This window comes from Drosophila suzukii, chromosome 2R (assembly GCF_043229965.1).
Source record: "Drosophila suzukii chromosome 2R, CBGP_Dsuzu_IsoJpt1.0, whole genome shotgun sequence".
In the NCBI taxonomy this organism is placed as follows: Eukaryota; Metazoa; Arthropoda; class Insecta; order Diptera; family Drosophilidae; genus Drosophila; species Drosophila suzukii.
Window position 1 is genome coordinate 7,779,606 of NC_092081.1, and position 12,149 is coordinate 7,791,754.

General features: G+C 39.8%; 1 protein-coding gene across 26 annotated transcripts in view; it reads left to right on the forward strand.

Annotated features, from left to right (window-relative positions):
• Positions 1-749: 749 nt before the first annotated feature.
• The window catches only part of lola (longitudinals lacking), a 64,775-nt gene continuing 53,375 nt past the window's right edge, over positions 750-12,149 (forward strand). For 7 of the 26 annotated variants that reach the window (XM_036813193.3, XM_036813195.3, XM_036813196.3 and 4 more), the window contains exons 1-3: positions 2,750-3,027; positions 11,225-11,670; positions 11,732-12,134. In XM_036813193.3, the coding sequence (XP_036669088.3) occupies positions 11,497-11,670; positions 11,732-12,134 (577 nt within the window). In that variant the 5' untranslated portion in view covers positions 2,750-3,027; positions 11,225-11,496. Of the gene's footprint in view, positions 1,126-2,749; positions 3,028-10,088; positions 10,281-11,224; positions 11,671-11,731; positions 12,135-12,149 lie in introns of those variants that run through there. The other 19 variants (XR_010653700.2, XM_036813212.3, XM_065863825.2 and 16 more) reach the window with 8 other exon arrangements.

Sequence of the window (12,149 nt, forward strand, 5' to 3'; positions counted from 1 at the left end):
ACTTGATCACAAAAAAATTACATATGTACATTTCATATGATACAATGGAAATTTTTTTATATAAAACCACTCCATCATAATTTGTCAAAGACAATTTGAACCTATTAACTGTTAAAAAAATGTCCTATAAAAGTTATAACGACACTTTGACATTATTTTAATTTTGTACCGGTTTTGGCGATCTATGGTATGGTTTTTGGGTTTTTGTTAAAACATTTTTTAGTATACTCATTAAAATGATGAATATAATTTTAAATTATTATCAAAGTAGTAAGAACCCATACTGTTGAAGGTTAACATGCTGAAAATTAAACGACCCCTGGCATTCCACACATTTTCCCATATTTTTGCGATCAACAAAGCTTTTTTTTAATAGAACTCCATATACCATATTTTCTTATGTACAAGGTGCCAACCGAAAAAAAACAACATTTTCTTTGCCTTTTCATTTAGTGCGACTTCCTTTTGCCACAACCCCTTCTTCTTCTTCTTTCTCCACCTTCTCCTCCTTTACCCCCTCCCCCCTTTTCCAAGCAGACAGTCGCAAAAAGCAATCAACTGTATCGTCGAACACTTCCCTCTCGCTCGCACTCACTTGTTCTAGCGCACGAACGATCTTCGGATTTTCGAATGCAGCAGAAAGAACAACAAAAGCAGAAACTTCGTGCTCACACACACACACACACACACATGCAAAGCCTATTTCTTTTTTCGACTTTTATTCGAACTTTTTTGCAGCGATTTTTCATTAACAAACGGCAACTCTCAGGAATAAAATCGTCGTCGCTCCGCTCGTTAAATTTTCGTCGTTTCCCACCCACATCGAACAAAAATAAATTGTTAGTAACTTACAAAGCTAAAAGCATTACATAAATTTTCCAGTGGAATATCGAAAAAAAGCTAAAACCCTAAAAAAACCAGAGTGATGTAAAATACATTTTCGTGTCGAGTGCATAACTATAATTTATTATAATTAGAGTTCAACTGCAATTAAAAAAAAGAGACAAAATAGATAATAATACATTGGTGTTTGTGAGTGTTTGCCGCCCCTCTTGAGAGAGAGAGAGAGAGGGGAGAGAGCGAGAACGTGACCGAGTTGCAATGGAAACTCCAATGGAAATTCAGGTGAGCGATTGTCAAACGACGTGATGTTATGCGGGGATTATCATTTCTATAGCAAAAGTACCAAATGATCTGTAGAATTTATGTGTGTCTCCACTCCTCGTATCAATTAGTATTGCTTAGAGCATTTGGCTTTGGCATGTGTGTGTGTGTTGTAGAATTTCGCACAGGAATGTTAATTTTCCAGTCGAAAGCCGAAATAAAACCGTTAAAAATTAAGGTACATATTTAGGTACACATAATTTTTACACAACAAAAATTAGAGAGTGAGAAAATCACGCTAGGTGATGAAGTCATGCTGGAAGCCAAAAATAAATCAACGCCGATCATAAAAACGTTTGGAGAGTGCACAAAATATAATTTGCGCTTTTTAGTAGGAAATGCATTGCACTGCTGCTCTCACACACATGGAAACTATCCACCATCCCCCTCGCACACCCATAAACAATTGCAACGAGTGAGAGAGAGAGGGAGCGAAAGAGAGAGCTTGCTCGGCAACGGTAATTTTTACCATTTCGAACATTATGGCTTCGCTTTGGTCGCAAAAACAAAAACAATAAAAACAGAGCAAACAAAAGCTCAAAGCAACAACAAAATCTCGCCCCTCGATGGGAAACAATAACAATTGCGAATGATATTTTCGAACTCCGCCACATAGGACCCAGAGTTGCCACCCCCCTCCGTTGACATTTGATGAGGTTCTAATAATCCAATAAACCAATAAATAAGGTTTAGTTTATCAAATGGCCAATCTTACAAGTCATTAGAACTTACATTGCAACGCCGCGAAATTGGCGTTAGCCTGCTTTTTAAACACACACCTTGTTTTCATTACTTAAATTTTAAAGCTAATGTTTTAATTGCATTTTAAAAGTAATAGTAATTGTGATGAGGGACAATAAAACTACAAAATTAACTGTCCCGAGCAAAAGGACTTTTTTTGTTGTACGTTTTTTTTTTGTCCAGAAGATTTGTATTTCAACTATGCAGGCTAAAACATAAGTACCATGTACATTGTACACGTCTTGTCGGGAATTTAGATTACAAGCGTATCAAGTGCTTAAGATTATTATGCTATGTATGTTCTTGCCCTTCATTGACTTTATCTTTTACCGATCCGGATTGGCAACTACACTTTGTTTTGAACCTTATTTGGGTGGCAACTCTGATTTACCAATTGTTATGGATCAAGTTCGTAAAAACTCTATGAAACAGGTAATTCTGATACAAGCAGTGCAAATACATTACAAACATGTATGTATGTATGTCACTTGACCTTCTAAAGTGGCGTTAGCTTTTCTTGTCTACGATCTGTTCCTGTGAGTTGGCAACTCTGCGCGGCGAGCATACAAAAAAGCACACACCGTAAGGTCCAAGAAGAGGAAGAGGGTGGAAAGGGGAGACAAACAGACGACGTCAACTCAAGTTTTCGAACTCGCACTCGCACTCTTCGGGTTTCGGTTTCGTTTCTAACTCTCTCTCGCTCTCTCTCGCTCAGTCGGCGCTCTTCGGCGCCTCTGCTTTGGACAGTTTTGGTTTTTTCGTGCGCCAGCGGAAAGTCGCGTCGTCAGTCGTCAGTTTTTCTTCAGTGGCTTCGCGCGTCCGCAATTTTCAGTGTGTGGTGCGTTGTTGCTGCTGCCTACTCTTTTTCTTTCTGCTCTCCACGGCAGCGGGAAAGGAAAATACATACACATGCATACAGGGCCCCATCACAATCACATACAGTAAAAATAAATTCAACTTTATTGCTTTTCCCCCGTCGCGTTATCGTGCGTGTGTGTGTGTGTGTCTCTGTATTATATACATATATATTTTATTATATATGTATGGCTTGGAAAAGCAACACCAAAATTTGATATGTGCAAAGTTTATTGACGACTACGTGCTGCCTGTGATTCTATTTCGGTGTGTATAAAAAAAAATTATTAAATATTGTAGTTAAATATATTATTAAGTTAATATATAGTAAGAACTTGCATTTGAACTGTACTTGACAATTATCTGCTTGTGTGTGTGTCTGTGTTTTTGCATATCGAATCGATACTTCCAGTGGTGTTTCTATCGATTTTTCCCTATGCTCGTCAAACGGGAGAAAGCTTTTCTTTCTCCCAGCGAAAGGAAAGGAAGGGAAAGAAAGAGCGGGAGAGTGAGAGCTTTCCCGCAAAATGCAACGCTGAAGTAAATGACGGGCGATTTTCATTAATTTTCACACACGCACACACAGCCAGTGGCTCACTTTCCATGCAAATGAGGTCAAGTGTTGCAGTGGGAAATGTTTTCTACATACAAGTACCCCACAACTACATACACATGTGTATGTGTGTGTGTTGCAAAGTTATATAAGCTTTTTATTGCAAATTTGGGGGATGGGGGAGAAGAGAAGAAAAGCTTGTAATTAGTAAACAAGGCACTCGGGTGAAGTGCAATAAAAAAGAAATGCTGATTTGTGAAACTCCTAGAAAAAAGCACGTTTTTCATTTCGATAGATTCCCAAAGTCTCGCTGGCCGCCATCTTGGTTTTTCCCCCACACATAAAATATTTTTTCAATGCTAGGCGCTCTCTCTCTCGCTCTTTTGGCTCCCCTTTTCTTTCTCTCCCGCTCTTTTCGCCTTACTCCCTCGTTCGCTTTTATGTTTGTTCACAAGACAACAAAAAAAAAAGAAATACAAAAACAAGCGTGAAATTTTCTCTCTGCACTTTTCACACACACACACTTGGGAATATGGGAGAGACAGAAAGACAGTGGGTGAGTGTGAGAGAGGGGAGTGGGAAAGGGAAAGGGAAGGAGAGAGCAGCGTTCGCCACATATTTTTGTTTCCACTTTGTGCTACACTTCTGCTACGCCGCTTTTGTTGTTTTCTTTTCGACACGTTTACACATTTCCATTTTTCATATTTTCGTGTCGCCTAATCTTTTATAGGATTTCTGCGACGTTGCCAAATCTCACCTGCGACTTTTGCAAAAGTTTCATTTGTTTACATTCTACGCACATGTGCAGAATAATAACAATAATAAATGAGATATAAAAAAAAAGCTTTTGCGCAACAAGTGTAGGAAATCAAAAACTGTATTTTTTTCCACCCGGTTTCTTGCCTTAATTCTTTGTTTACCATTTATATATATTTCTTTCGAGTCATCAGTTTCTTTTTCCCCTCCGTTTTTCAAAAAACCAATGACCTTGCATTGAATTTCTGACCTACACACGCACGTGCCAAAAAATACAGTTCGCACTTTTCTCTATTCTCCACTATTCGCAATGTTCTTGTTATTACAGTAAACAACTAATATAGAAAAAATAAAACGAAGGAAAGAAAAATAATGAGCAGCCGTTATCGGCGACTGCTCTTTGGCCGACTTTTATTTTTGTTAGTTTTTATTTACTTATTCGCTTTGGCCATTAGCAAAAAAGTTCATTGAACTTTTTGTGCGTTTTATTTCGCTGTTTATTGTTGATTATTTTGGCTTAGTTTTTTTCACTTTCACTCGAATTGGCCTACCAATTTAATAATAAGTTTTAGACGGAAATAACCAAGTTGCAAAAATATAATGAGCCAATATTTTTAGTTAGATGTTTTATAGGATTACAGTGTTCATCAGAAATATATGATTTTTACAATTTTTTTACTTGTCTTTAATTTTAAGAATAATCCGGAAGAAGAAATATTGAATATCCAAGTCAAGTAACTTTAACGGCCTTAAACATACTTAAAAGTTCCAAGATAAATACTATAAAGTTGAAAAAACAGAGCAAATAAATTGAATCTCATTTTTATAGTAGGGCAACTTTGAAAAATCGATCTACTTTTCGATCGTAAGCCACCATAAATGGCAGCCCTGCAAATGCCCTTCAAAAACAAGCGGAAAACCCATAAATAGTATTCCCAAAAAATGGTTTAAAAAACAAAACGATCAAGCAACACCATCAGCAGGGCAAATCTCCATTGGACCCCAAGATAGATGTAGATAGCATCACCGAAACCCAAGGCACCGCCACTTCCTCCGCTCCCACTCAAATAAAATTCTCGCAGTCGCAGATACATTTACAAATACAGATACATTCGCGCATAACAAGCCCTTAACATTCACTTTAAATAGCTTTTCGAGAAAACAAGTTTTGTGGTTGACGTTTTTTTTTTAATACATTTTTCGCTGCTTTAATGGCAAAACGACATTTTCTGCGGCTGAACAGAACCGAGCGAAGCGGAAAAGGAAAGGAAAAAGAAGCATGGAAATGATGGAAAACGATATGTTCCAAAGCACTTTCAGGAATTTAAAAGTTCCTAATATCATATCTTTGAGTTTTAAAAGTCTTTATATAAACAGACAAAAAATATCAGTATCTTTATAGAGTCTTTAAAACTTTAGTGTTGGAACATTTGTGTTTTTCCTGTTAAAACTTTGTAAAAAGTTAAAAACTCATTTAATTCTATATCCAGTATATAAGAATAAATGCAATAACATCTAATTTTGATGGGGCAAAGTCAACTGTATCTGTAAAGTTCATATATTTTCAAGGATTCCAAAGAAGACACGAACTTTCAGGATTAAAAATTTCTTATAAGATCTACAGATATAATTAAATAATATGATTAAGGCTAGTTAAAAAGAAAAACTTTCCGTTTGGATTATCTATTGATTACTAAAAACGTGTCTCATATGACATATGCAAAGTGCTTGGAAAAAACGTTGATCTCTTCTGAGAAATTATAATAACTAATCATATTTTGGGTAGTTTACCCGGACGATCCCATGTTGACTCAGATTGTTGGCATATTTTCACCTGATCCCCTCCATTCGCACTTGATTCAGCTTTTCTCAATCTTCGGTTGTAGCCTGTTTTCAGCTTCTACATGTGCAAAGCAAAAAAAAAATATCGACGGGCAGAAAGGGTGTAAAAATAAATAAATGAGCGACAGACGCCTACGTGGGTTTTCAGAGGTGTTTTTTCCCCCCGGTTTTTTGTTTTTCTGTTTTTTGGGCTTCGAAGCGAGAGAGTTTCATTGGTATTTGTGCTGCTGCTGCTGCTATTCAGCAACATTTTCAGCTGCCAGAAATTAAATTATTGAAAGTCAGTGCGAGAGTCAGTCGACGAGTCGAGTTTATTTTTACGTCGTAAATATACAAATTTTATGTCTCGCAATGTGTGTGTTTGCATGTATATGCGGTTCGGTTCGAGCAGAAAAAGATTCCACTTTATGCAAATCTTGTGGGGGAAGTTTTATATATTTTGTTCTTGGCCTCCAACACACATTCAGTCTTTTTCATTTTTCTCTTTCCCTCTTTCTCAATTTTAAGTTATTTCCATTTTAAATTTGTTTTTCTGGTGTGTCATGGCGATTTTTCTGGCTGCGATGTGAAATGAAATGAGTTTCTTAAACTGGTTTTTCTGCCAACCGATTGGATCGCTATGGAACGGAACGGATCGGATCGGATCTCTCGGATCTCGGATCTCTAAACCAACAAACAAGACTCGACTTGCCAACTGCCGAGAATGGCGACCACCACCCGCTCCTCCGTTTCGTTTTTCGAAATGGCACAGTTCTTGTATGTTCTGAAGAACCGGTTTTTCTTTTGACGTTTGCACAGAACCACACACAGAACTCTTGAAAACCAGACGACACAGCCCCCCATTAATATTACCAAGTTTAAAGCTCTCTTTCTCTCTTTCGGTGACCAAGAATTTTCACTACTTTAAAGGAAAGAGGGGCTCCAGACTTTGGCGGCACTTCCTGTGTGTCGAGAGAAGGTAGTAAATGAAAAGGACGACAGTTGTGATCCAACATCTGCCGGCAGGACGATGGAAAATGGAGGGAGAATGCATATACACATAATACTATACGAAGAACATGGAGAGGGGGGATCGGCTTATTTTACTTAGGGGTTGATTGCAACCCCAAAAACCCGGGTCGTCCGACAGGACCCTCTCCCTCATCCTCCTACTTTGCCGTAAACCGGTTATCCCGAGGTTTTTACCTTTTACCGTCTGGCGCGTGCTTAGAAAACGGGGACCGACATCCGTCCACATCCTTTATATATTATCCCGCTCCCATCCCACCATAGCATCCCATTTTCATTTCCATCTGGCACTCGAAAAGTCTGTTGGCATTGAACCCCGTGAATTAATTAATTTGCTGATTTCCAAAACAAGTTTATAACAAAAGGATAAGGATGTTAATAATGTGTAGCAGTTCTTGTATTTTAAACCGATCTATAAGCTTAAAGAGGAAGATATACCATGGTATTTCAGTTTCATATTACAATCCATTTTCATCCTACATTGATCTTAAGTACTTATTTGATAGTATATGCAACCCAATCAAAATGCGAAAAATAAACCATCTGTTTTTCGTACTACAGCGGTTGCAATAATAAACAAAAAGTTGAGTTTTTCGCTAACAACGTTTCGTAAAATGAAAATTTTGAACGTAGTTTGATAGTAGATCTCAACACAAAATAATATTAAAATATTGTCAAGTTCTTCGATAGATCGCAGCAACTACTTATGAAAAGTATGAAAATGCAATGAATTTTTCTTACAATGCAGCAGTTGCTAAATCAAACTGAAGATGAGTTTTTCGCTAACAACGTTTCGTAAAATATAAAATTTTGAACGTAGTTTGATAGTAGATCTCATCACAAAATAAATGTTTATTTTAAGGGATTATATTTTCCAAGCAGCTCGCTTAAGAAAAGTATGGAAAATGCATTACAATATTTTCCAGAAAACCCTGCGGTTGCAAAAACAAAATCCAGTTGAGTTTTTCGCTAACAACGTTTCGTAAATTGATTAATTTGAACGTAGTTTGATAGTAGATCTCAACACAGCTTCAGTTTCTTTTGAGGATTTTAGTTTTGACCTGATCGAAGCAATTGCTTTTAGGAAGTATGAAAAACATTTCATTTTTTATACAATCCCTGCAATTGCTAAAACAAAAGTTCCAGTTGAGTTTTTCGCTAGCAACGTCTCGTAAAAATAATATTTGAGCGTAGTTTGATAGTAGATCTCTACACAGTTTCAGTTTCATTTGAGGGTATCGAAGCAATTTGCCTTTAAAAAGTATGAAAAGAATTCAGCATTTTTCATACAATCCCTGCGATTGCTAAAACAAAGTTCCAGTTGAGTTTTTCGCTAACAACGTCTCGTAAAAACAATATTTGAGCGTAGTTTGATAGTAGATCTCAACACAGAGTTACTATTTTTATAAATAATATGATATTATATATTATATCCATGAAGATAAAAAGATTCTTTCGTTAATGATCATTATTTTAAGATTCAAATAAGAGAAGGATCCTAGTTTAAACTGCATTTCCGCATCTATTTCATTCATTACTCCATTTGCAACAGCCCTTATATAGTGTACTGGATTTATTTTTGCCAAAACACTTCCTAATGCAGTTGCCAGATGAAAACCCAGTTGAGATTTTCGCTAACAATGCTCCGTAAAATAGAATTCTGGACATGGTTTGATAGTAGACCTCAACACAGTCGCGCTCTCTCAGTCTCCAATTACCGATTGCTCATTACTCCACCCCCACATTTTATGTAGTTCATCTTTTGTGGGTTCTCGTGGGAAAACCGAACCCCAAAGAAGTGCGAGCCTTTGGGCCCAACTGTACTTTTTCCGCACACGCACACAAACTCACTAGCCCATATAGCACACAGCCTTCTCTCGCTCTTTTCGGTCACAGGATCCCAATTCATAATCCTCCACCATCTGCGCAAAAATAAAACCTTGCAATGTGCAAAGAGCGCGCGTCATTCGTTTTCCAAAAAGGAAGAGAGAGAGAGAGGGAGAACGAGAGAGATCCTTTTTCGCCTCCCTGCAGTTTTTACTACCTACTTCTCTTTGTGCCGACTTATGTACGCCTTTGTGTGCTGGTGTGCGTTTTGTGGAAAACCCCTCCAATGCATCATCATTGGAGTAAAACGTGATGTTGTTGTTTTTGCCGCTTCTCTTTAGTGATTTGTGTAGAGGAAAAAGCAGGTCAAACGACATTTTCACTTTTCATATTTCAAACAAGTTCCATTTTATGTTTTTAATCGTATGTTCTTGATAACTATTTTTGACATTAATTAGTTGACTAACGAAATTGATCATTATTAGTTTTTCTTGCCGTGTACTTTGTGCGCATGCCTTGCACCTTCCTTCCATGTGGACCATGTGTTTGGGTGTGTATAACAGAATCTCGAAAAACTGATCCCTCCGCCTAACGGTACTTGGCTTGGGTCGCCCTGGGGGTGATTCTCTCCCTCTGGCTCCCTCCTTTTCCTTCTCTCTCATTTTCTCCCTTTCTAGTTTTTTGCGCCTGGATCTGGCGAAAAGTGAAAAACACAAAGGGGAGTGAAAAAGGGAGCCTCTAGTCACGTAGACATTTACGTATGGCCATCTCCCTCACTCTATGCCGCGGAGAACAGTTAGTTTTTAGTTTTCTAGGTTTTCCGGGGGAAACGAAAACTGTTCAAACTCCATTTATAGTTTGAGGCATCCCCTTTATAAAACCAACATACAACTAGCCTAAACTATTTAAATAACGCTGAAAATCAATGCATAAACGGTTCTTCCAGCCAATTTTCGCTACCTGTATGTGTTGGCCTGTGTGTATTTCCCGTTATTTCGCTTTGGCACGATTATTGCCGCTGCAGTTCTCCCTTTTCCTTTGGGCTCCTTTTTCCGCTGCCGACGTCGCTGCCGCAGCCTACCTGCCTCTCTCGCTCGCTCTCTCCTTTTGCCTACTTGGCAATTTCATAACGTGCCCCCAAACGGGAGAGGGAGAAACAGAGAACGACGCTCAACTCTCAACTCGCCCCCTCTCGCTCTGCCAGCAACTTCGCCCGCAGGTCGGCCATTGGCGTGAGCGAGAGAGCGAGCACGCTCTCTCCCTCGAGCGGCGGAGCAGAGCCAGAGCAGCAAGGCGTCGTTTTCGAGGGTCGCTCAGTTGCCGTCACATTTGCGTCGTTTCATTCGGTTTTGTGCGCTCGGAGCTTTTGTTTGGTTCTCTGCGTTGTGCGGCAGATCGCGAGGCAACGCGTGCGGTTTGCTGGCTAAATTTTACTTTACATACACACACACAACATTCAACTCGACGGCCGAAGCGGAGGAGCTAGAATAGAAAAACCAACCTTTGCAGTGCTAATTATTTACAACACACAACAGTAAGTGTTTTTTGTGTGTGTGTGTGGCTGTGTTAGTGGAAGTGGAGCATAATCGCGAGCGAGAGAGATTGTGAAATAGCGCCCCCATATCTATATGATGATGGGTGCCTTTGTTTGCCCGAGTGTGTGTGCGTGTGCTTGTGGTGCTTCTAATGAAAAACGTTCTATTTTTAAATGCGCCGCACACACCATAAAAAACTGAAACGATTGCTCCACACTTCAACTTTAAAAATTATCAGTCAGCGAGCGAGTACATATGTATATATGTGTGTGTGTTTGTGCTGATGATGGGGGGAAAATGAAAATCACCATAAATATTTGTCTGCGTGCGTGTGTGTGCGCGTCTACTTGTGAAATTTTCCACAACGGAGAAAACGGACACACAAAAAAAAACCCCAGACACAAATATATATGTATGTTTGCGCGCTGCAGCGACGCCGACTGCGAAACTTCCCCTCTTTATGTTTCATGCTTCGTTTTTTTCGTTCCTTAATTTTTCGGTCGTCACGAAGTCTCTTCGGCTTTTATCGTGTCCATCGATCTCCAACACCAACACACTCGCAGTCGGGAAGCAGAAGCAGCAGCAACTGTAACACAAATCCGTTAGCCCTCTCTCTTTTGGTGAGAGCGCTTGTGTGTTGGAAAAGAGCAAAGTTGAAAAATTAACAAGAAGCAGAAACTCGCTCGAAAATAATAATAATAAAAAAACTGCATTTCGCTGTGCAAAATTTGCATACAAGTATGTCGCTGTGTGTGTGTGTGTGTCTGTTAGTGTGAATGCAAAACAACAATAATAATCTAGCTGAAATTTCAAGCGTGCAAAAGAGATGAAAGATATTGTTATTGCTGCTCTGAAATTAAACATGAACTTGACCTTGGGCCGCATTATTGCGAGTTTTTTCGCGTTACTAATTTCGTTTTTTATTTCCTCTCTCTCTTTACAGCATAACTGCTGACACACAAAACAAAAGAACATAAAGAAGAACCGAAGGCGAAAGCAGTTTTATTTTGTTTAGCCACCCCACCCACACTTTTGTTGTACCCCTAAGTTTGGCACATTGTTAATCAGCAAACGAGTGGCGAAAAAAACGCTAATCAGGGAGAGAGCTCAACGTTCGGCCCCAAGGAAGTGGGCCCAAATCCCCCCGGGATCCCATTCCGAAGGAAACCTATCCAACACCATCCCCCCATATCATCCAGGACCCAAGATACCAAAATGGATGACGATCAGCAGTTTTGTCTGAGGTGGAACAACCACCAGAGCACACTGATCAGCGTGTTCGACACGTTGCTGGAGAACGAGACTCTAGTCGATTGCACGCTAGCCGCCGAGGGCAAATTTCTCAAGGCCCACAAGGTGGTGCTGTCAGCATGCAGTCCCTACTTTGCTGTAAGTTCAAGAAAACCAATAAATAGTAATCACTTTTACTAAGAAAATCCCATCTCTACAGACCTTACTACAAGAACAGTACGACAAGCATCCCATTTTCATACTCAAGGATGTCAAGTACCAAGAGCTGCGCGCCATGATGGACTACATGTATCGCGGCGAGGTCAACATTTCGCAGGATCAGCTGGCCGCCCTGCTCAAGGCCGCCGAATCGCTGCAAATCAAGGGTCTGTCTGACAATCGTACTGGCGGCGGAGCAGCCCCCAAGCCAGAGTCCTCCGGACAGCAGCAGCATCATCGCGGCGGCAAGCTGAGCGGTGCCTACACACTGGAGCAGACGAAGCGGGCCCGCCTGGCCACCGGCGGTGCGATGGACACGTCCGGCGATGTGTCCGGTTCGCGTGAGGGCTCCTCGAGTCCGTCGCGTCGGCGTCGAAAAGTCAGACGTCGCAGCATGGAGAATGGTGAGTTGTCAAGCG